This window comes from Sus scrofa, chromosome 13 (assembly GCF_054392235.1).
Source record: "Sus scrofa isolate SSC_HxYL_T2T_F1_AM1 chromosome 13, Sscrofa_HxYL_maternal_Yorkshire_Landrace_v2.0, whole genome shotgun sequence".
Classification (NCBI taxonomy): domain Eukaryota; kingdom Metazoa; phylum Chordata; class Mammalia; order Artiodactyla; family Suidae; genus Sus; species Sus scrofa.
This window is the reverse complement of record NC_139395.1, coordinates 42,943,377-42,968,545: the sequence shown is the minus strand read 5'-3', so window position 1 is coordinate 42,968,545 and position 25,169 is coordinate 42,943,377. Positions and strand designations below refer to the sequence as shown.

The 25,169-nt window shown below is 45.1% G+C and overlaps 1 protein-coding gene and 1 long non-coding RNA gene across 8 annotated transcripts in view; one reads left to right on the top strand and one right to left on the bottom strand.

Moving 5' to 3' along the window:
* Positions 1-2,747, top strand: part of LOC146397290 (uncharacterized) — a 30,166-nt gene extending 27,419 nt beyond the window's left edge. Inside the window, exon 2 of the long non-coding RNA XR_014822930.1 lies at positions 2,192-2,747. This is a non-coding gene — a long non-coding RNA (uncharacterized LOC146397290). The remainder of the gene's footprint in view (positions 1-2,191) is intronic.
* A 6,685-nt stretch (positions 2,748-9,432) lies between these two features.
* Positions 9,433-25,169, bottom strand: part of EXOSC7 (exosome component 7) — a 32,205-nt gene continuing 16,468 nt past the window's right edge. The window contains exons 4-8 of one of the 7 annotated variants that reach the window (XR_014822349.1): positions 24,216-24,381; positions 21,744-21,814; positions 17,237-17,360; positions 14,480-16,186; positions 9,433-13,222 (exon numbers count right to left, since the gene is read on the bottom strand). Coding sequence is in view for 2 of the 7 variants with exons in the window: in XM_084986747.1 (XP_084842873.1) it covers positions 12,071-12,175; positions 16,031-16,186; positions 17,237-17,360; positions 21,744-21,814; positions 24,216-24,381 (622 nt within the window). In the remaining 5 variants the exon portion in view is untranslated. 7 annotated transcript variants of the gene reach the window in all.

Here is a 25,169-nt window from a genome sequence, read left to right as displayed (position 1 = left end):
CCCAGCTGTCTGGGTGGAGCAACCTCTGCACAGCCGTGAGTACTCCCAGCATCCAAGCGCCAGTTTCTAAATCTAGCCTTCCCCTAAAAGGAACTGGCGCACCTTGGAGATACGGCCGATTCCAGCGCTGGGGCAGGAAAAGCAGAAATTGAGCCCAGGACAAGTTGTTTTGCCAGAAAACAAGGAAGTGTTTAAAGACAGATAGGAATGTGCCAGGACACAGAGCCAGCCCGAAGGAGCTTCCTGGGGCCATAATCAGAGACAGTTTGAGCATCAAAACAGTGACAGTAACAATAAAACAGGAAACTCTGAGTACAATGGATATAAGTAAATAAGCGAATACATTGGAAATCTGATGAGCAATGGAATATTTTTATCATCTCGAATTTTTGCCCAACAAAATACTTAATAATTACAAAGAGGACAGAGTCACCTCGTCAATGGGGCAGCCTGGCAGACACCACTTGAATTAAGTGACCAAAGTAAGCATCTCAGTAATGGGCCAAATGGAGAGCCTGCTGCAGCTGAGTGTCTCATGGGCTGTAGTGAGGAGAATGCAGCACCAACCCTGTGAGCCCAGGAAACAGCACACAAGCCCACCCAAAGGGCTTTCTCTAGAACGACTGCCCAATAATCTTCAAAACTGTCTAGGATGTGTCTGAGGAACTGTTTCAGACTGAAGGAGGTTGGAGACACAGAACAACCTACAGAACACACGGTTCTGGACCCTCGTGGGTGCCTCTGGAACAACCGGGGGAACTCGATGGGTCTGAGGAGCACGTGGCAGGGATGTGCCCCAGGAGTGTTGTGATGGCAGAGGAGAGTGGCCTTGTCAGTAGGGAAGATGCAATAAAGTCCGAGGTGGTGACAGGGCATCATAACAACTCAGGGAAAGACTGTTCTTTGTACTGGAGCTGGAAATATTCTGTGAGCTTGAGAGTGTTCAAAAAGAAAATGCAGTTCTTTGTAATCCAGGCTTTTCTTCCAGGGACCCCGCCTTGCCCCATCTGATTTGGGGAGGGAGGGTCCCCAGAGGCAGGAGCCTGGTCAGGCAGCAGGCACTCCATGCAGCCCTTTCTGTCAGGGCTCCATCCCTCACATGTTCAGAGACGGAGAGGGTTTTATATTTGCAGCCGGGCCCTCAGTGAGTTGGTTTGGGCTGAAGATTATGCAACCTAATAGGGAGCTTTGCTTCCTGGAACTCTGGGTGGGTAGCACTTGGCAAGAGAAAATTATCATTCTTTTTTCCTCTTAAAACTCCTTTGCTTTCCTGGTTTTCTCACCTCAGCTCTTTGGCTGCAGGGAAATGGAAGGAGTTTCCAAGTATGAGGCCGCCAGAGGCCCCCACTCCTATTTTCCAAGAGCTGGGTATGCTGGGGACGAGGGCCTGGAGAAGCTCTGCTGCAGCCATTCACAAACCCAGAATCCCCTGCTCCGGGTCTCATACCACAGAAGCCACACAGGAGCCAGGTTGTGTAAGGACCTGCCTGGAACTGTGTGTGCCCCATCAGTCCCTGGGGAGGCCAATGTAAAGGGCCCTCTGTGCCAGTGGGACTGTGGTGGGCCTCAAAAAAGGAAAGTGGGGAGTTCCCGTCATGGCGCAGTGGTTAACGAATCCGACTAGGAACCATGAGGTGGCGGGTTCGGTCCCTGCCCTTGCTCAGTGGGTTAACGATCCGGCGTTGCTGTGAACTGTGGTGTAGGTTGCAGACGTGGCTCGGATCCCGTGTTGCTGTGGCTCTGGCGTAGGCGGGTGGCTACAGCTCCGATTTGACCCCTAGCCTGGGAACCTCCATATGCCGCAGAAGTGGCCCAAAGAAATAGCAAAAAGCCAAAAAAAAAAAAAAAAAAAAAAAAGGAAAGTGGGCCACTATCCCTTAACCTTTCAACTATAAAGCAGATTTTGAAGAGGCTGTCTGGTTTAACCGCCTCTCAATGTGGACAGCCTTTTCCATTGACCTTGTCAGGCATCTCCAGGTGCTTGCTTAAATCCTGCCTGGGACGAGCAGCTCATTACTCTGCAAAGTAGCTGGGTCCATCATGACATGCTTGGCTTGTTATAAAGTCCCCCCATGGTCCCTGGCGCCTGTCTCTGGAGCAGTCACTTAAGAGGCCAGCAGATGTTTGAAACTGGCCTTCCTGTCCCTCTTTAACCATCTCTTCTCCTTGTTCCTTCCCCTCTTCCTCCCAGCTTTTCCTCTCTGATATGGCTCCTGAACTTTCTCTTCTGAAGATCACCTTGGAAAGAATTCCGCTTATCACAGTCCTCACTGTAGAGCAACTCCCAGAACAAAGCTTGTTCCCAATGGGCCTGGTATGGGCAAGGGCGTGTCTCGTGTGGTCAGACTGGACACCATTCAGAAAGCCACAGGCGCTCTTTACAGCCACCATGCCTCATTTGCCGCCAGTGTTGAGCGTATGCCATTACCTGCCTAGGTCCTCTTCGCAGGTGAGAACCACTGTGACGGCCACCTGCATGGACTCACCAACAGCCCTGGTGGGGCCTATGGATTTCATCCTCCAGCATAAAAGGTCTTCTGGTGGCACTGTTCCCAAGGCCTCTACCAGCCAGTAGGGCAGCACGTGGGACTGGTTTCAGCCAGAAGGTTAGTGTTCACCCTGAAGGAGAGCTCTGTGCACTAACACACTGCCCTCTGGGCCCAGTCTTTTCATGTCAGTTTCTCTGCACAAAGAATCATCTTGACAATAAAGCTCAGAGACAAAAATCAGAAGAGAGCTGTAAGAGGCACATTTTCAAGTGGTGGTGTTGTTTCTCTACAAAGCTGTTGGAAGTCTGGGTTATATAAAACAAGCTCTGGCCACCCCACCCTTGTCAGCCCAAACAACATGAAAACTTCTGGCCCAACATAGAACCATTCCCCACCCCCTACCCTTGCCCTGCACAGATGTTTCCTTTTAGCTCCACTGGTCAGCCTTGTGTCAACAGAAATGTAGCCGGCCTCAGGGGCAGAGAACTTTCCACACTCTCTTCAAAGGTAAGAACATCCAGGGAGCACATCTCCAGGAATATTGCAAGGGCAGTCTCAGCCCTTAGAACCAAAGACCATGGCCTCAATGACCCGCGTTAGGAGAGTCATTTGTTCTTTTTCAGACCACAATGACCCAGTGCTGACATCCATTCAACAAGAATTGCCTCTACCCCTCTGTGCCAGGCTCTGGGGCACACAATGCTGGGGGAGGCAGTGCCCCAGCCAGCCATGGGGCCCACATTCCTTTCTGTTTTGTCCCTAAAGGTCAGCAGTGCCCTACTGGAAAGAGAATTGGGAATCCTGACTTCCAAATCGAGCTCAAGACACCTGGCACTTGGGTCTTTTGGGGCAAGTTACTCAAGACCCAGATTCCTCTTCCACAAGATGGGGCAATAATCTCTACCCTGCATAGACAGTGCGATTCTTGCAAGGGCACATGGAGATGCTGTGTGTGAGGCAGCCAGGCTGCCTGCGAGGGTATGGGAAGGACTGGTCTGAGAAGCCGCATGGCCCTCAGAGCTCCAGGGCTTCCGTCCACCCCTTTAGTCCTTCCACTCCAGGGGGGACACAATAAATGACCTGACTTGTGAATTTAAGAATAAACTGGGCATGCGCAGCCCAGTTTTGCACGTACCTGATGTCCTCAGCCATAGCTCACACAGGAAGAAATAGAACATCTGATTAGTTTTGTAGGATTCTACAGATTTCTATCTGCCTTACTGACACCTGTCCACCCAGCCCTCCACAAACGGCCTTAAAAGTCAACAAATATAAACCCCAGTGGTGCATTCAGCCATCCTAAAGTTTCTAAATTATCACACTAGCCCTGCACAATATCACTAGTCAAGTTTTGCTGGTTTCTCTTTTTCCCCCATAGAACCCCTCTCTGTGCACCAAGTCTGATACTTAACCCAAGTCCAGAATCTGCAGATAACACCAGGTAGGAAAATGGCTGGTGACATAACTGCTCCCTTCTAGAGATCTCACCCTTCTCTGGAATTTTTCAGAGAACAAGCTTTTGGTTTCATTGATTTTCTCTATTCATTTCCTGTTTTCAATTTCATTGATACCTCTGTTGCTGTAATTTTTATTAATTCTTTTCCTCTGCTTACTTTGGATTTAATTTGCTCTTCTTTTTCTAGTTTCCTAAGATAGAAGCTTAGATGATTGATTTTTTTTTTTTTAATTTTACGGCTGTACCTGCAGCATATATAAGTCCCCAGGGCTGCTGGAGGTTGAATCAGAGCTGTAGCTGAGGCCTGTGCCACAGCCACAGCAACACTGGATCCTTAAACCACTGAGCAAGGCCAGGGATCAAACCCATATCCTTTTGGACACTGTTGGGCTCTTAACCAGCTGAGCCACAATGAGAACGCCAGATAATTGATTTTAGATCTTTCTGCTTTTCTAATGTATGTATTCAGTGCTGTAAGTTTCTTCTTAGCACTACTTTTGCTACATTGCACAAATTTTGGTAAGCTCATTTAGTTCAAAATACATCATTTCACTTAAGATTTCTTCTTTGACGTGTGATGTTTCATTTCCAAGTATTGAGGAATTTTCCAGCTTTCTGTAATTGATTTCTAGTTTAACTGCATTGTGGTCTGAGAACAGACACTGTATGAGTTCTGTTCTTAAATTTGTTAAGGTACGTTTTATGGCCCAGAATGTGGTCTATCTTGGTGAATGCTCCGTGTGAGTTGAGAAGAATGTTTAGTCAGCCGTTGATGGATGAAGCAGTCCATAGATGTCCATTATATCCAGTTGATTGATGGTGTTAGTCCACATGTGTCCTTACTGATTTTCTGCCTGCTCCATCTGTCCATTTCCAGTAGAGGGGTGTTGAAGTCTCCTGTTATGAGAGTGGATTCATGTATTTCTTCTCCCTGTGGTCCTATCAGTTTTTAACCTCACATATTTTTTTTAAACAACATTTTATTTTTTTTGGTATATATATATTTTTATTACTCAAATTAATTTATCACATCTGTAGTTGTATAATGATTTTACCTTACATATTTTTAATGCTCTGTTGTTAGGTACATACACACTAGAGTGTTACATCTTCCTGGAGGCGTGCCCCCTTAATCATTACATTATGTAATATTCCTCTTTATTTCTGACAATTTTGCTTGCTCTGTAGCTGATACAGCCTCTCCAGCTTTCTTTTGATTAATGTAAACCATAATGTTACCATGGTCTCCCTCCATTTAATTTATCCCCCCCTTTTTACAGCTTCATCTGCAGCATGTGCAAGTTCCCAGGCTAGGGGTTGAATTGGAGCTTCTGATGCAGGCCTATACCACAGCCACAGCAATGCCATATCTGAGCTGCATCTATGACTTACACCACAGCTCACAGCAACACTGGATCCTTAACCCATTGAGTGAGGCCACACAGAACAATGGGGAACTTCTCCCTCCATTTACTTTTAATCTATATGTGTCTTACATTTTTAAAAAATTTTAAGGCCACACCTATAGCATATGGAAGGTCCTGGGCCAGGGGTTGAATTAGAGCTGCAGCTGAGGCCTGCACCACAGCCATGGCAACACGAAATCTGAGCCACATCTTCTACCTGTGCCGCATCTTGCAGCAAGGCTGGATCTTCACCTTGAGTGAAGCCAGGGATCAAACCCACATCCTCACAGAGACAACATCAGGTCCTTAACCCACTGAGCCATAACAGGAACTCCTGTATCTTTTATTTATTTATTTATGCCTTTTTGGGGCTACACCCGTGGCATATGGGTGTAGGGGTCCAATCAGCGCTGTAGCTGCTGGCCCATGCCACGGCCACAGCAATGCCAAATCCAAGCCACATCTGCGACCTACACCACAGGTCACGGCAACACGGGATCCTTAATCCACTGAGCAATGCCAGGGATCGAACCCGCAACCTCATGGTTCCTAGTCGGATTTGTTTCTGCTGTGCCACGACAGGAACTCCTGTATCTTACATTTAAAAGGAATCTTTCAGGAGCTCCCTTCGTGGCTCAGTGGCTAACAAACCCGACTTCGATCCATGAGGATCTGGGTTTGATCCCTGCCCTCGCTCAGTGAGTCAAGTATCTGGCACTGCCATGACCTGTGGTGTAGGTTGCAGACACAGCTTGGATCTGACATTGCTGCGACTGTGGTGCAGCAACTGTAGCTCCAGTTCGACCCCTAGCCTGGGAACTTCTGTATGCCATAGGTGTGAGGCTAAAAAGCAAAATAAAGTAAATTAAGTCTTTCATAGACAACATATAGGTGAGTCTTGATTCACTCTGACAATCTGTCCTCTAATTGATGTGTTTAAGATCAGGGGTGTTCTTAATTTTTATGTGATTTTATGTGTCAACTTGACTAGATCACATGTTAACCAGATATTTGGCTAAACATTATTTCTGACTGTATCTGTGAGGGTGTTTCCTGAGAGATTAGCATTTAAATTGGTGGACTTAATAAGGCAGTAACCCAGTGTGGGTGGGCATCATCCAGTCTGTTGAAGACCTGAGTAGAATAAAAAGGTGAAGGGAGTTCCCTTGTGGTGCAGCAGGTTAAGGATCCAGTATTGTCACTGTCGCAGCACTCATTTGATCCCTGGCCTGGGAACATCTAATTGCCTTGGCTGTGGCTAGGGAAAAAAAGGGGGCGGGGGCGGTGGGAGGAAGAATTGGCCTTTCCTGCCTTTTTGCTTCAACTAGAATATGAGTTTTCTCTTGTCCACACTCCTGCAATCTATACCATTGGCTCCCCTGGTTCTCAGGCCTCTGCACTCTGCATTACACTCCTGGGTCTCCAGCTTGCAGACTGCTGATAGTGGGACTTCTCAGACTCCATAACTGTGTGAACCAGTTCTTTATAATAAATCTCATATTATATATATACACAACTCCAATTTGTTCTGTTTCTCGGAACTCTAATGCAGTGATTATGGATATGGCTGGATCGACGTCTACCATATTTGTTACTCTTCTATTTGTTGCCCTTCTTTGTTCCTTTTTTTGTCTTTCACTCTTTTTCTGCCTTTTATGGTTTTGAGTATTTTGTTTGACTCCATTTTCTCTCCTAAGCATGTCAGTTGTACTTCTTTTTTTATTTAAGTGGCTGCCCTGGAGTTTTTAACATTTGCAATTTTATCCATGTTCACTTTCAAATAACACTAACATTTCACACACAGTGTAAACACCTTATAATAGCGAAATAATCCTAATTCCTCCCTGGTTTTCATTTCATTTATACATAAGCATACATGAGTACATAAGCACACATAATGAATACACTGTTACTATTATTATTTTGAACAAACTGTTACCTGTTAGATCAACTAAGCAAAAAAAAAAAGTTTATTTTGCCTTCCTCTACTTATTCCTTCTTCAATGCTCTTCCTTTCTTCATGTGGCTCCTTTCCTTATGTGGATTCTGACCCACCTTTCCTTCTCTCTAAAGAACTTCTAACATTTTTTGCAAGGCAAGTCTACTGGCAACAAATCCCCTCAATTTTTGTCTCAAAAACTTTTTATATCCCCTTCATTTTTGAAGAGTAACTTTACAGGGTACAGCATTCTAGGTTGATGTTGTTTATTGTTTTTATTGTTTTAATCTCGCTTACAATACTTTAAATGTTTCACCCCACTCTCCTCTTGCTTGCATGATTTCTGAGAAGTTGGATGTAATTCTTATCTTTACCTTTCTGTGGGTGTTTCCCTTTAGCTTCTTTCAGAATTTTTATTTAACCTTTGATTTCCTGTAGTTTGAAAATGATATGCCTAGGGATATTTTTTGGCATTTATCCTGCTTAGCATTTCCTGAGCTTCCTGGATTTGTGGTTTCATGTTTTGGGGAAATTCTGTCATAAATGTTATTTCTTCTCCTCCTGGTATCCCTATTATGCATGTTATACCTTCTGTAGTTGTCTCACAGTTTTTGGGTATTCGGTTTTACTCAGTTTTTATTCTCTTTGCTTTTCATTTTTGGAGGTTTCTACTGAGATATCCTGAAGCCCAGGGATTCAGTTGTATTCAGTCTCCTAATAAGTCAATCAAAGGCATTTTCATTCCTGTTAATAGCATTTTTTGAGCTCTACCACTTCTTTTTGGTTTTGTCTTAGAACCTCCATTTCTCTGCCCATCTGCTCTTGCACGGTCTGCTTTAGACATCAGCATCCTTAGCATATTAAAAATATTTGTTTTGAATTCCCAATCTGTTAATTCCAACATCCCTGCCGTGTCTAGTTTTGATGCTTGCTTTGGTCTTTTCAAACTGTGTTTTGGCTTTTGGTATGCCTTTACTTTTTACCTCATAGCCAGATGTGATGTACTGGGCAAAAGGAACTGCTGTAAATAGATCTTAGCAATGTAGTGGGGAGGTGTGGCGGAGGGGAGGTGTGCTGCAGTCCTGGGATTAGGTCTGTCTTCTAGTGAGCCTGTGCTCCTGCATCTTCCCAACACATACACCCGTAAATGGGATAAGATGACTAGAGTGGTCTGGAGTTGTGTACTTCCCTTCCCTCAAGTCAGTTAGGCTCTGGTTAAACAGTCTCTCCTGAGGGCAGACCTTGTTAAAGACAGGGTGCTCCGGTGTACTCCAAAAAGGTTCCTTTTCCCCTTTCTCCTGCCAGAAGCACAAGGGGATTTTCCTCGGAAGTTCACCCTGAGAACCAGGTCAAGCAACTGGAGGTAAAATTCAGAAAATTGTAGGGGTCCTTAATGACTGGGTCCCTCTGGAGGTTTTAACTCAGAGTCATCCACACTGAGCTCCTGCAATTACAGTTCTGGTTTCTGTAGAGGTGTCAGCTTGAGGATTTCTGCTCTAGTAAGTTGTGATTCTCTGTATCTAACTGCTGGTCGCTCTAATTTTGGAAGCAGTGGTAGCCCTGGGCTCACTGCTCTTCCACATCTAAGGAGTGTTGATGCTTTTTCTACTTTTTCAGTCCCGATGTCTCCTCCTCATTTACTTCAGGTGCTGGCCAGGTCCAACCACAGGGGCCGTCCAAGCATTTAGGACAATCAAACCTCCTTGCTAGGATGTTAAACTGCCTCTCCAGCCTTGGCCCTGGCCCAACCCCCTCAGACCCAGCTCCATCCTATTTCCTTGGTACCTGCCAAGTCAGGACTTAAAATTATTTTGATGAGTAATTTCTTTCTTCCCATGGCAGGGACTGTATCTCTCTGCTCAGGCTGGCCTGTGATCAGACCCTAGTTATGGGTGAAGCCAATGAGGGAAGGTGGGGCAGAGGCCGACCAAGATCCTGTCTTTGTTCCAGGTCCAAGTCCCTTTCTTCCTGAGGAAAGCCCTGACTTTGGCAAAGGAAACCTGTCAAGGATGCATCTCCAGTCTCCTTTGTGGCTCTGCCACTCTTGCACAAGCAGTAATATTGGGATGAACCTCTTTATACTTTATGTTTTTACTCCCCTTTGGTTACATTCCCAGAAGTGAAGTATTAGGTCAAAGGGCATGAAATTTTTAAGGCTTTTAATACACACTGCCAGATTATTTCCAAAAAGTTGGGGTTTGTTTTTTTTTTTTTAAAGTATAATTGATTTACAATTTTGTGTTAGTTTCAGATATACAGCAAAGTGATTCAGTTATATACATATATATATTCTTCTTCAGATTCTTTTGCATTATAGGTTATTACAAGATACTGAATATAGTTCCCTGTACTATATGGTAAATCCTTACTGTTTATCTATGGTAGCATGTTATCTGTTAAAAAGTTCTGAGTAGTACAGATTTATGCTGGACCAGCAGCTATATGTGAGATCACTGCCTTTACTAAGCAAAAACAAACTACTGCCAATATTCTAAATTCATGTGTTGTGCAGGCTTGAATTTACATTATTTGGAATAACAGAAACAACAAAACTAACTTGAATATTAGATAATACTGCATTCCCTCCATGCCCACCCTCCCCAAGCTCTTAACTGACTTTTGGCTGACCTCAATCCTTCCCCCTGACTTTTTAAAATTTTTTTTTTTATTTTTTAGGGCCGCACTTACAGCACATGGAAGGTCCAGGCTAGGGGTCAAACTGGAGCTACAGCTGCTGGCCTGTGCCACAGCCACAGCAATGTGGGATCTGGGCCGTGTCTGTGACCTATACCACAGCTTGTGGCAACAGATCCTTAACCCACTGAGTGAGGCCATCCTCATGGATACTAGTCAGGTTCATTATCGCTGAGCCACGACAGGAAATCCTCCCTGTTATTTATTTATTTGGCCACTGAAGACCGCTCTGGTTTTGCTGGAGGAAGCAGTGGATTTCCTCAGGACAATTTTTTCCAAGGCTACTCTCTGCCTTTAATTTTCTCTTCCCTTATTCTGAAAGGTGCAGTAATCACACATTTCCAGTGTACTCCCATCCTTGAGAGACCTTGCTTACCTGGTATTCTGTTTCACGTGCGATATACACTTCCTCCACGTAGGGTGGCCTTCAAGGGAAGGTATGGGGTGGCTGGGGGTGGGGGGGAGGCAGATACTAACACCTAATTTTCCCCTTCATTTGCACTGTAACTGTTTAGCCAGCCAGCCCAGCTGGGTACCTGCTGTACAACTGGCCTGGCAAAGCCTCATCTGTTTGTCTCAAATACCTGATGTTCTTAAGCATCAAAACTGAAGGCTTCTAAGCTTTAGTCACACCTGTGCACCCCCACTGTCAGTGTTCCATCATGGGCAGTCAGCTAGGAGGAGGGGAGGAGGAGCAGGCTGACTGCCACCTTGCTGGGAGCACCTCTAAGAACCATCACTGGGGAGAAATGTCAGAAAAAATGAAAACCCAGACTATTCTCTCAACAGGGCAGCAGCTCCAAGTCTAGGCACAGGATGTACCTGGCCATGCTAGGAGGAGGTGCTCATGCCAGACCTTTGGAACATACCATAAGGGCTTCAACTCACATTATGTTCTTTCCATTAGGCTATAAATTCCTAACTCCTTACCCTTTTTGTCTAATTGAAATGCAGAGAGTAAACACCACAGCTGAAATACTCTCCTTCATGAACCAGCTCCTTCCCCAGGGCTCTCTTAAAGATTGATTGGGGAGTTTCAGTTCCCCTGGGAAAAAACCACAAAGACTGCTCGACCATGAATAGACTTAATCCTAACACACTTCACTGTGAGTAGAACACAGGCTTATAGGAAGAGGCTTCTGGCACCATTGAGAATGGCCTCCCCTTCTGTCCCCAGAGTATGAAGGCAGGGTGAGTAATCAAATGACAGCATCTCTAAAGCAGCCTTCTTAATGCTGACAAAGCATGGAAATCTTACAGAACACCAGGGAGTGGTTATAAAACACAAAGCAATTTCAAAATAAGAGTGATAGGGGAGTTCCCATCATGGCTCAGCAGAAATGAATCTGATTATCATCTATGAGGATGTGGGTTCGTTACCTGGCCTCGCTTAGTGGGTTAAGGATCCGGCATTGCCATGAGCTGTGGTGTCGGTTGCAGATGAGGCTCGGATCTGACGTTGCTGTGGTGTAGGGCATCAGCTGTAGCTCTGATTGGATCCCTAGCCTGGGAACCTCCCGATGCCGCAGGTGTGGTCCTAAAAAGCCAAAAAAAAAAAAAAAGAAAGTGATAAGAGAGACTGGCTAAGGACCAAAGTAGATGGAGGTAGGCCGGGATGTCTTGGTAGGTAGGAAGCAAAACTGGGCTCCCCAAACTCAGGAAGGCTCACCAGCTGGGTCTGTACCCGGGGCAGAGTGCTTCCTCCATCTCCCCCTGCAACAGAAACCCCCAATATGCAAGGTGACTCTCTATCTTTTTGTAATTCTTATTTTAAAAGCTCTAAAGGGGGGACAATTAACAACATATGTATAAGCATTTCCTTTGAACGATTTTTCTGCGAGTTATATTCTAGTGTGCTTGTCATTGTTCTCTGGATTAAGCTGTCATTCACTAGACCAGGGTAAGAATACCTGAGGGGTCACTGACTGGCATCTTGGCTTACTGCCGTACCAAGTCAAACCAGAAAATGGACTTTAATTTCACACGTTCAGATGCTGCCTTAAATTCATAATAGCTAAGAAAGATATATACAAACGTCAGCTTAAAAGGAAAAGTAGAAACCCCACACTTGGCCGTTGAGGGTGGATCATCCCAGGAATCCGACTTTCTGTCTCTTGGGACCCAGGCTTTCCTCCTTGTGTAGAAGACTCTGCAGGGAGGTGTGCAGCACCTTGCCCACACGCTTGCCAGTCTGCAGGACAGAGAGGGATAGAGAGGCACAGGCCTGCTTGTGAGACACACACACTCCACTCTGGCCACGAGACGCTCCCCTTTCTGCCAGCCAGCTGTTCTAAAGCTGGCCATAGTCCATCTGCCTGACAGGACTTTCATTTATTTCAACAAACTAATAAGAAAACAAACCCCAAGCCACAATCACATAATATTTACATTCTTGAAAAACCTCCATTCTAAAAACAATAACAACAAAAAGATGCGACCTCCATGCAGCAAGTGGCAAAACCATCAACCCAATCTGGATTGGGTTACAACTGCTGTGCTGCAGTGAGTAGGCATCGGGAGGACCACAGAGAATGCAAAGTCTGTCTGAGGAAGGAACAGATGGTGCTGAGGACTGGTCTTAACAAGCAGTTTCTAATTCACCTGCCACCAAGGGAGACCTATTCAGATGGGACCAAAGTCAATACCCGGATAGGGTCTTTGATGTTACTGCCATGCAGAGATGCTAAAAGGCACAAGAGGTTCGAATCAAGAGAGCAGACAACCTACAGATTTCCTAATTACCCCCTACCCAGCAGTCACAAGGGGGCTCTACAAAAACCTACGTTATAGAAATCTTTCTTTATGCAACTGGGCTCATGAATTCATTTTAAGAATATAATGACCCAACTACAAGTCTCCAGCTCATCAAATCTCCCACGTTCCCAGAGCAGTTTTAGTTCACCTGTGCCACTGGTTCCATTCCCAGCAGTGTCCGGGAGAAAGTTATCCAGGCCTGACCCCCACCCTAGTCCTCCTAATCATAGGTGTACCTTCCCCAAGGCTGAGTGCCTTCTCCCCTGGCCTCTGACCATAACAAGGGATGAGACTCCAAGTAGTACCGAAAACTCACGTGAAGAGAAATCTCAGACTAAAGGCTGCGAAGTGACCAATCCTATGAACTGTGAAGTCAGGATTAAGGTCCAACGTGACTCTGGAAAGATTTTTTTTTTTCTTTTTACCGTTTTTAGGGTCACTCCCACGGCATATGGAGATTCCCAGGCTAGGAGTCTAATCGGAGCTGTAGCCACCAGCCTACTCCATAGCAACGCGGGATCCAACCCGCATCTGTGACCTACACCACAGCTCATGGCAATGCTGGATCCTTAACCCACTTAGCAAGGGCAGGGATCAAACCCAGAACCTCATGGTTCCTAGTCGGATTCGTTAACCACTGTGCTGCAACTGGAACTCCTGGAAAGATTTTTATCATAACATTAGAGAAAGAAAAAATGGGAAGTTCCCGTCATGGCACAGTGGAAATGAATCCGACTAGGAACCATGAAGTTGTGGGTTTGATCCTTGGCCTTGCTCAGTGGGTTAAGGATCTGGCGTTGCCGTGAGCTGTGGTGTAGATTGAAGACGAAGCTCGGATCTGGTGTTGCTGTGGCTGTGGCGTAGGATAGTGGCTGTATCTCTGATGAGATCCCTAGCCTGGGCACCTCTATATGCTGTGAGCGGAGCCCTAAAAAGCAAAAAAAGAAAAAATGTCCAAGCTGATCGAATAGGGGTACTGATTATTCATATTAATGAAGGCAGGGAGAGAAGAGTTGATGAGACAGACAGGACACAGGACTTGAGAGGTGTAAACCGCGACTTGCAGGAAAAATATCACAAAGGTTAGGCAGCCGCACAACAACCTGAGAGTCTAAGCCTTATCAGGAGCAGCATCTCCAGGTTGCTGTGTCCCTGTTTGAGACAAATGGTGAGACAGGGCCACGGGACCATGGTGACCCTGAGCAGGGTCCGCAGACCTCCTTCCTGAGCCCCAAGGGAGGGTGATGCTCGGCTAACTGGGCAGCCCATCCCAGTGGACTCTGGTTCTCCTATCCCAGGCAGCCAGAGCCAACCTGGTCTATAAGATTATTAAAATAGCTCATAGCTGGAGGGGGCACCCAGACTGGATTTGGGTCCTAGTGCAGAATTCGTGAGCTGAGCCCTGCAGCCAAGTTACTTATCCTTTATGTGCCTCGATTCCTATAACCCATTGTGGCTCAATGTTTAACGAATCTGACTAGGGACTATGAGGTTGCAGGTTCGATCTCTGCCCTTGCTCGGTGGGTTAAGGATCCAGAGTTGTCATGAGCTGTGGTGTAGGCTGCAGATGCAGCTCAGATCCTGCATTGCTGTGGCCCTGGTGTAGGCTAGTGGCTACAGCTCCGATTAGATCCCTGGCCTGGGAACCTCCATATGCCATGGGAGGGGCCCTAGAAAAGGCAAAGAGACAAAAAAAAAAGGTTAATAACTCCAAGGCAGAGGGGGAAGGAATGGAAGGAACTGGGAGTTTGGAGGTAGTAGATGCAAACTATTACATTTAGAATGGATAAGCAATGAGTCCTGCTGTACAGCACAGGGAACTATTTCCAGTCTACTGGAATAGACCATGATGGAAAATAATGTAAGGCAAGGAATGTATATGTATGTATGATGGGTTACTTTGCTGTACAGCAGGAATTGGCACAATTTTGAAAATCAACTGTAATTTTTAAAAATGTAAAAAACAAACACACAAAAAAACTGTATGATTACCTCACAGGATTGCTGAGAAGTAAATGACATGATATATTTAAAGCACTAAAAACAGGGTCTGACATATAGTAAGCACACAATAAATGTCAGCTGCTATTTTTTTGTTATTGTTTAGATACTAGCATGCTCGTTAAACTAGGGGAGATGTGGGGGGAGTTCCTTCTATAACAAGATTTGAGAGGCACCTGTCTAGAGCGGCCTTTGGTAAAGACCTTTTCCCGTTGCTGTACACACCCAGAAAGCCCTGAGCTTGGGTGCCCCACAGGGCAGAGAGTACAAGCTGACACTTACTGCAAACTTATGACATGTCAGACGTGTGATTCCCCAAAAAACCTTCACAGCGGGCACTGCTACTATTCTTACCCTCCATTTGCAGATGAGGGGACCGCCTGCATCTGAGCCTGGTCAGTGTGTTTTCAGAGCTCATGTTTGGGGCCATACACTATATACACAGCCCATTTTCGTTTTCAGTTAAGATGATAAAAAGAAAAACAGACATTATGTGCTTAGAGTCTTCGGTGAGAAGTCATTGTTTCTAGGAATGAAAGAAAAGTGTAGATGACAGTGACCTCTGGGCATGTGTGTGAGACAGTGTTTACCTAAAACAAAACACCCAAGCTGGCTAATTCTGTTCCTGGCAGTTCAGTCAGTCAGTGTCAAAGTCCTCAAAGATTTGTGGAAACTCTAGGTGGACATGGGGGAAGGAAGGTCTAGGAAGACACGGCTCAGCAGGACCTGATCCCTGATGCAAAAGGGGCTTCCAGGCCAGCAAGGGGGATACACGCGGTGACCAATCAGTATGGAGCAGCTGCAAGGCGCCCTAACAGTGCTGCCAGACATGAGAGGAACAATCCACCCTGAGGCACTGGGAGGATTTCCCACCTCTCCCATGAAAAATGGGGTCAGCCATCCTCAGCCCCCGGTTCCACTGCTCCCTTCAAGTAGTTAGCAGGAATTCACGTCCCTCATCGAATCACAAGAGCTTGGGAGTTTGGAGTTACAAGTGACTCTACGTTATCAGTCAAGCATTCTCCTTTAGAAACATAGAACCGGGTATGAGAGACGCAGAGGATAAGCAACTGTTATGGGCAGGTGGCAGGTCCCTATCTCTCAGTCCACCCCTTTCCCTGCCAGCGCCCTTGGCTAGCTCAGAGACATCCAACTCACACCAGCTACTCTCTAAGCTCCAAGCCTGGGGTGAAGGGGGTAAATGGGGAGAATGCCCACAGCATGACTGAGGGGCAGGAAGCAGCAAGCATTCCCAGCCAGGTCCCAGCACCTGCCTCAGAACCAGTCTCACCTCCATCATCTCGAAGATGCTCTCTGGGTCCAGGCTGCCCTTCCCCACTTTCCGCATGCACGTCACGACTCCCTTGCTGGTCACGGCCACCAGCAAGCTGGCCAAGGAGCAGGCCTCCTCCTGAAGAGTAGCATCCACCACGTGCCGATAGCCAATCTGCAGATCGGGGTGGGGGGGGGGGCAGTGCATGCGTGGGTAACACACATTCCAGATCCCCACCCTTGAGATGTTCGTGGGGGGAATATCTACACCAGCAAAGAACCTGCATTGCCCATTCAAGATCTTATCTTAGATTCTGCGCATCTGGAAGCAGTGCTCAATCGTTCTACCATAGGCCACTGTATAAGCAGTATAACAGGCATGAAATGGAAATACAGGGGTGGGGGAAAGGTGGTTAGAATTCTAATTCAGAGACCTTCCAAGCCAGAGGTCATCAGGGATTTCCAACAGGGGCCCCCTGCTTGTTTCACTGCTGACAAAGAGGAATCAAGAGGGTCCATGCTAAGGGATGTAGTAAAAAATGAGTCAAGGGCAGGTGGCTCTGGTCATCCCAATGCTTTACCACACCCCAGGTCTGTGAAGTTGATTCTGGCAGAATTAAACCTAACCTGTTCAGTCTGATTTTTATATCATGAGTCATATGTGGCATCAGCAACAGCCTCAGCCAAAACAGGCCTCTTTGGATAGCCTTGGGCAGTGCCAGTTAGACATCAACATCAGCCAGGTGTTAGGCTCCATGGGCCTCGGTGCTAATGTAAAAACCACACTTGATGCATCAGACACCCAGACCTGCTCCAACCCCTGCATTTCACATATGTGGACATTAGGTCCCATGGAGGGGACAGTGTTCGCCTTTCAATCACCTTTTTACTACTCAAGCAGCCTAGATACCACAGAGTTGAGAATTAAAGGAAATACACATTCAGGGTGCTTTAGTGAAATGCCTGGTAGGTAGAAGGAGCTTAACAAAATCTGGCTACTGTTACTACAAAACCACTCATGTGCTCTTGAGAGTTCATATCTTCCGGCCAGTTAAAAAGAAAAGAAAGAGCTGCTTGTGGGAGTGGTCTCTAATATAAAGGAAGTATTGGATTTGGGTTAAAACTGTTTCTGTATATAACTTTCACAACCTATTAAGTAATTTTAACAGGTTAGGGTTGAGGGAGACCCACAAGGAGACAAAAACCATGAGACAGAAGATCATACCTTGCATAGGGTGACAATACAGGGGACATTCTCCACATTTAGCTGGATGCAGTCATAAGGGTCATCGCTCAGTTCAATGTCCTTTGACCCCTCTTCATCTTCCAGAACACGAACTCTCGGTATCCTAGAAGCAAAAGCACAGTAAAAATTCCCACTTACTGAAAAGGATAACTACTTTCTCTTGAGTTGGAATCGCAGTGTCTCGCAAGACAAAGTCACACTATGCTTGTGCTCCCCATCATCCCTGCCAGAAGAGTACAGGTGACACCAGGTGCAGCGAGGAAAGGATGTCTTTTCAAAAATTATTCTGGGATCAGTTAACAAATCTGGCTAGCATCCATGAGAATGCAGGTTCAATCCCTGGCCTCGCTCAGTAGATTAAGGATCTGGCATTGCCGTGAGCTGTGGTGTAGGTCACAGATGTGGCTCGGATCCTGCGTTATTGTGGCTGTGGTGTAGGCCGGAAGCTGTAGCCCTGATGTGACCCCTATGCTATGGGTGCGGCCCTAAAAAGCAAAAAAAAGAAAATGATGCTGAGGAGAGGGAAGGGAAGAGGGACTAAACAGGGGCAGGGGATTAACAGGCACAAACTATCATGTATGAAATAAATAAGCTACAAGGATCTATTGTACAGCACAGAGGAATATAGCCAATATTTTATAGTAACTTTAAATGGAACATAATATGTAAAAATATTGAATCACTGTGTTGTATATCTGAAACTAATATTGAATTACTGAATGAATTATACCTCAATAAAAAATAATTTTAAAAAAATGCTTAGTCAACCACAAAAATCCAAAAATGAACCCCAATCCCTACCTCACACCATACAAAAAAAGGCCATACTAAGTGGACTGCAGTGTAAAGGTAAAAGATAAAACAATAAATCTTTTAGAAGAAAACTAAGAACATCTTCATGGCCTTGGAGTAGACACAGATTTACTGAATAGGACACAAAGTGCTCACTATAAAGGGAAAAAATTAGTAGATTCAATTATAATTGAATACACACACACACACATACACACACAGAGGTCTATCTTGGACACACTGCAATTTTAGTTCCAGACCACTGCAAGAAAGCAAGTCACATGAATTTTTTGGCTTCCTAGTGCATATAAAAGTTGCCTTTACACTATAGTGTAGTCCACTAAGTATTCAATAGCATTATATCTAAAAAACCCCGAATATACATACCTTAATTAATTTATTTTATTTATTTTTTACACTTTTTTTGGGGGGTGGGGGCAAACCTATGCCATATGGAAGTTCCCAGGCTAGAGGTCGAATTGGAGCCACAGCTGCTGGCCTACACCACAGCTGTAGCAACATGGGATCTGAGCCACATCTGCAACCTACACCACAGCTCACGGCAATGCTGGATCTTTAACCCATTGTGTGAGGCCAGGGATTGAACCCACATCTGCATGGATACTAGTCAGGTTTGTAACCCACTGAGCCACAACAAGAACTCCCACATACCTTAATTTAAAAAGACTCTTACTACTAAATATGCTAACCATCATCTGAGCCTTCTGCGAGTCATAATGTTTTTGTAATCGTAATCAAAGATTACTGATACCAGATCACCATAACAAATATATGGATAATGAAAAAGTCTGAAATAGTTCAAGAATTATCAAAATGTGACAAAGAGACATGAAGTGAGAAAATGCTGTTGGAAAAATGGCACTCATAGACTTGCTCAATGCAGAGTCACCACAAACATTCAATTTGTAAAAAGTGCATTTTCACATTAAAGTGAAGTACAGTAAAACAAGATATGCCTCTGTGTGTATGTGTATAGTACAGTATATATTATGATTATGACCTTCTGTTTGTCAAAAGACATTATTTGGAAAGTAAAAGATAATGCAGAGTAGAGAAAATATTTCATATGTGTCTGTGTAAACTGACATATTACAAAAGAATTCCTACCAAACTTAAGGGAAAGACAACTGATCCAAAAGAAAAATGGGCAAAACCTGAACAGGAACTTAATAAAAGAGGCTATTCACAGAGCTAATAAGCAAAGGTGCTTAACTCAAATATTCATTACGGAAGCTCAAAGAAAAACTACAATGGAATACTAAACACACCCACCAGAATGGCTAATATTTAAAAGATAAAAAAGGGAGTTTCCTAGTGGTCTAGTGGTTAGGACTTGGCACTTTCACTGCCGAGGCCTGGGTTTAATCCATGGTCTAAGAATTGAGATACCACATCAAACTGTTGCACACCATGGCAAGCAAACAAACAAAAGCCTGGAAACTACCCAGATGCCCATCAACAGAAGAATGGATAAATAACTGTGGCATAATCATTCACACAGTGGAGCACCATATAGCAAAAGGCAAACGATGACTACAAACCACAATACAGATGTCTCAAAACATAATGCTAGTGAATAAGGCAGACATGAAAGGACAGTATGGTTCCATTTATATCAAGCAAAACCAATGTGCTGTTTCAGGATTGTAGTTATCCTCAATGGGTGTAGAGACGGCATGGGGGTACAGGGTGGGAGGGCTTCTGGGGGGGTTGGCAATGTTCTGTTTCCTGAGTTGGGTGCTAGAAATATATTTAAGCCATCAAGTCAATTCATTCTAGTGTGGGGTGGAAGAGCCAGGAGGGAAGAGGTGGTCCATCCAGCTACTGTAATAGAAACAGTGTTGGTGTTTTCACCTGTGCCTCTAGCAAAAGCCCCCTATGATGCAGCCCTGCTGGCCATCCCTCCACAAGCCAACATCCAGAGAAGAGGAGTTTCAGCCAGTAAATGTCCATAAGGACCAAGGAGTCCTGCTAGGGTCAGGGCCCCCCCAGGCTCTAAGTACTAAGCAATGTCCCATTTGGACAAATCAGGTAAGCAATTTGGTATGGTAAAAAAAAAAATAAGTACACACACACACCCCTTCCTAACCCTCTGGCCACAACACAGTTCAGAAGGGCTAGAGAATGCTGTCCAGAGAAGGGCCTCTTCCCTTCTAAAGGGCCCTGTCTCACAGGTCTCTCCACATACCAGAAGGACCCGAAGCTTGCAAAGTCCTCACTCCTTGCTGCCTGCGGGCCTGTTCTTGCTTTGGGATCGAGACTTACAGCTATGCCCATGACAGGTGTCCTTCCCAACTTGAGCAGATGGGTTTTCCCATCCCGATGTACAGTTTGCCCAACACCTCCCCCACAGCCAGTCAGCCTCAGCTGGTTCTACTCTCCCTTTTTGTCCTGGTGCCCATGGAAACCAGCTGGCAGACGGGGAGTAATTTCTGAGGCTTGAGGTACAACAGATGGCTACTTCCTTTCTTCTCCAGCAGAGCCCAGACCCAGGCTGCTGCTGCTGGCATCTGGTACTCAAGCCCTCACAGTGGCCATGAGTGCCACGCTCACCTCAACTAGTCTCAGCCAGGAGTCTAGTGGCACAGCTAGGGGTGAGACTCTAGAGTGCTCATTCTCAACAAATATTCCATCCTGAATCTCTGACCTACATTTATTTATCTTTGGTTTTGTCTGTTTTAAATTATGCAGGCAGTCTAAATTCATCAAAGAAAAACTCCAAAGTACAAATAAATTTTAAATTGCCCATAATATAAGCACTGGAAAATAATCACAATGATCATTTTGGAATATATGTATTTACAGACACTTTAAATGTGCTGCTTTGTAGATTTTAATTCCCTATATTGGGACATTCAGGTTGTTTTCAACTTCTCATTATTATAAAGAACCCTCATCTACATATTTTATTTACTTATTGGCTACCCCAAGGCATATGGAGTTCCTGGGGATCAAACCTGCATCCTGGCACTGCAGAGATGCTGCTGATCCCACTGCACCGCAGTGGGAACTCCCACATATTTATTTTCAAATGTTGTAAACTTTCCTCAAAGAAGCATGTGCATAGAGAGGAAAAAGGCTGGGTAATCAAGCAGAGGGAATGTTAACTCCAAAAAGGCATGATGCCTGGCCCTTGCTCCACAGACTGTCTGAGAAGCTGAACTGCAGTGGCAGAATCATATTCTGCTCTTTACTTAAACCGAAGAGCAGGCTGCTACCCTGCTTTGGACACATGGAACATTCGTGTGTCCAATCAATATGTGAGCACCTACTATGTGTCAGGCACTGTTCATGGTGCTGGGAAGACTGTTACAGAGTACAGGACAGGCAAAAGCCCTGCCCCCATGGAGCTTTATCTAGAAATAGTATTTAGACAGGTGATCCTGTACCTGGTTTCTACTCTCTTTGCTGCTCTGCAGTTTTCTAATATTTTTCTACACGGTATGTCTACTTACGAAAATAATAATACAAAAAGTAAATATAGAAATAAAAAAAGAAATATATGCATATATTTAGTTATAAAATCTGGTTTCTGGAGTTTAACATTAAATATCACCATTCTCAATGCTGAAACCCCTTGTTATCTTCCCCTATGAGCTTGAGTTGCAGTGCCTTCAATGGTCCATCACAAGCGTCTGCTTGGGCTCACACAGCCGTTTCCAGGAAGGCTTACCTGGTATTGAAGAGCGCAGCCTTTACAGCAATGGATATGGCATCAAACAAATTTCCACCACATTCTAGCAGCTAAAGGAGACAGGGAGTGAGGAGGGGAGAAAAAGCAAGCATCATTTCTTTAAGTGTTATCCCAAATAAAGGATACTAGGTCCTAAGAAATGCTGTCCAAGTGTTTACAAAAAAAGACAAGAATGCACGGTGCTCTTCTGGCTCACCGACACACAAAGGGTCTTCACGCCAACTGTAAGCATTGCCTCAGCAAGGCTGTGCTTACATGGACCATGTGTGAGGTCACAATCGCCCTGGCTGTGGTACCACCACTCAGAGGCCTCAGCAGCAGTGGAGCTCCTCCGCCACTTGGACCTGCACTGAAGGAGGAACCGGCCACCTGCCTTGTATCCCAGAGAACTCTCAGTTGCTCTTGGCCAGTGTCCTCACATCCTCAGCCTCCAGACAAGTAAAAAATGGTGGCTACAGATGCTGCAGCTGCCACCAGGGCCACACTAGTTAGTGCAGTTACTACTGCATGTAATTACCAATGTACACCTGACTCAAACACCTAACACTCCATATTCTCCATTAAGCATAATTAAAAACTAAGGTCTTTTATCTGCGTTTTAGCCCAGGAGCAAAACTGTTGACTAAACTTGTGTGTGCTAACAGGGAAGGTTAGAGCATATTACTAAGTGGAAGGCAACACATCCTTCTTCCTTATTTTCAAGAAGCCTTGGCCTGAGGGCATGGAACAAAGCCAACTGGAAGAGAGGAGAGGAAGTCACATGTAGAAATAAAAGTTGTGTGTTTCCGTGTGTGCTTGTTTGGAGTGTCTCCCCTTTGCGTGAAGTGTAAATTCCCCAGGATGGATCCTTCTGGGTTTGTTCTCTCCTTTATCTTCAGAGCCCAGCAGAAGGGCTGCCGGGAAGGGGATTATTTACGGAAGAGAGGCAGGCCCTAAGCCTGGGCCTTCCAAACTCTGACTCTAATAGGTTTCAAGTAGTTGCGCCCGCAGTAAAAGTATGAAAGCATGGAAGGCTGACTGGGGAATATTTGTTTGAAAGATGTGCTCTGCCTGAGGACTACCCAGACCAATTGGTAAAAATACATCACAGGAGATTCATTTTGCAATCCCAGTGACAAGACTGGATTTCCACCATCTTGCTTCAAACATGCACTCTATGTATTCGGTATCTATTTAGACGTAGGACAAAGACTTATTCCCCAAAAGCCTGTCCCTCATCTCACATGTGAAGTGCTTTTCCAACAAGGCTGAAAGCAATTATATGAATGACAAAAAGTGATCTACCTCAGTAGTAATGTAATTTTCAAAAATGCCTTCCTAATTCAGAAAAAAAAGGACCGGGCTTTGAGGCCCAGTATCACTACTGATAAGCTGAGACCTCCTGGGCTAGTTACTTCACCTCTCTGTGTCTTAGTTCCCTCACTTAGAAATAGCACTTATAGGGAGTTCCCGTCGTGGCGCAGTGGTTAACGAATCCGACTAGGAACCATGAGGTTTCGGGTTCGGTCCCTGCCCTTGCTCAGTGGGTTAACGATCCGGCGTTGCCGTGAGCTGTGGTGTAGGTTGCAGACGCGGCTGGGATCCCGCGTTCCTGTGGCTCTGGCGTAGGCCGGTGGCTACAGCTCCGATTCGACCCCTAGCCTGGGAACCTCCATATGCCGCGGGAGCGACCCAAGAAATAGCAACAACAAAAGACAAAAGACAAAAGACAAAAAAAAAAAAAAAAGAAATAGCACTTATAAAGTGCCCACTTGTGGGAGTTCCCATTGTGGCTCAGTGGGTTAAGGATTCGATGCTGTCTCTTTGAGGATGTGGTTTTGATCCCTGGCCTTGCTCAGTGGGTTAAGGATCTAGCTTGTGGTGTAGGTCGCAGATGCAGCTCAGATCCCACATTGCTGTGGCTGTGGCGTAAGCTGGCAGCTGCAGCTCTGATTCGATCCCTATCCTGGGAACTTCCTTATGCTGCAAGTATAGCTATAAAAAGACAAAAAAATTAAAAAATAAAAATTTTTAAAAAGTGCCCACTTGTAAAACATTTGTAAGGGTTATGTGAAGATGCACGTAAAGGTCTCATCGTTCCACACACAAGAATACGCCAGCTTTCTAAACTCTGCCCATCAACTCTTACCTGGCACCATCTAGGGAGCATCTCTTGTTTTCATCTTCCCTGACAATCTCTGTGGATAATTTTAGGTGTTATGTGATATGACTGTAACTTTACTGCAGGATGGCATTATATGTGCACTACTACACATACAGTAATGTATATGACATACAACATACATACGTTGTATTTAATTTTAAAATTACTACAGGAGACCAATCTTTTCCCAACTAACCTCACCCTGGACTTAAAGTATTCACTTGAAGAAGGAAAAAGTACTGGGAGGAAAGTAGGCCAACGGGTCTCCAACAAAGGTGGTGTGGCCAGTACAGCAACATGACACCTACCAGCACGTCCACGTAGAGAATCCAGCAGTGCTCCCGAGGACTGATGCACAGGGACTTCAGGTCGATGCTGCCCTTGTTGTTAAATATCCGGTAAAGGGTGTTAGCAATCTCCGTGCCAAGCTCATCACCTCCTCGACCTTCAAATTCAGGGGTAGCATTGGCTGAACTACATAGAAGAGCAACAGAAAAGCTGGTGAGTCTTGGCAAAAAGCAAAGGGGTGGGCTTTAACCCAGTTTCCCTGTGGGATGTTAGAGGGACCAGCACTATAAGGAAAGTCACTGAAATGAGAAAAGGATGACATCTGCCATTTTTCCTTCCTCCAAACACCCACAGTGAGCCAGGCCAGCACTGTGCCCTAGACATGTCAGTCTGTGGTAGGTGTTCCCACTGACTTCTAACGAAGCCGTCTTCATCCAAAGAGAAACGAGAATACTAGGAAGATGAACCTCGGCCAGTAGTAATGAACTCTTATGTCTAGAGAGTATAATAAAGAGTCTTCTCTGGCAAGCCCAGGCAGCTGGGAGGCTGGGGAATCAGTCTGGCCTACGGAGGAGTTACATTATACACAACATCCTTAGATGATGATATGATGCTCTCAAAACAAAACCACAATGGAGGTATGATCACTTTCTGGAATGACTTAGAAGATATATGTATGAGAGAATGCCAGAGTTAAGTCAGAAACTTCAGATTAGCACTGAACTGAAAAGCAGGAAAATGAAATAAGACTGTTGGTCAATTAAGTATTAGGTGACTTCTTTTACTTAGTTATATTTCAAGAGAAAACGTTTTCCATTTTATTTTAGCCTCTTTAATCTTATGCCCAGTTACCTCAACAAAGAATGAATAAGCGTCAAAATCTGCTCCCCTAAGCACTACTCCAAGTGTTTAACAGGAAATTTTTGAGGGTTTTGGCTTACCAAAAATAAACCCTTAATACATGTGAGACATGT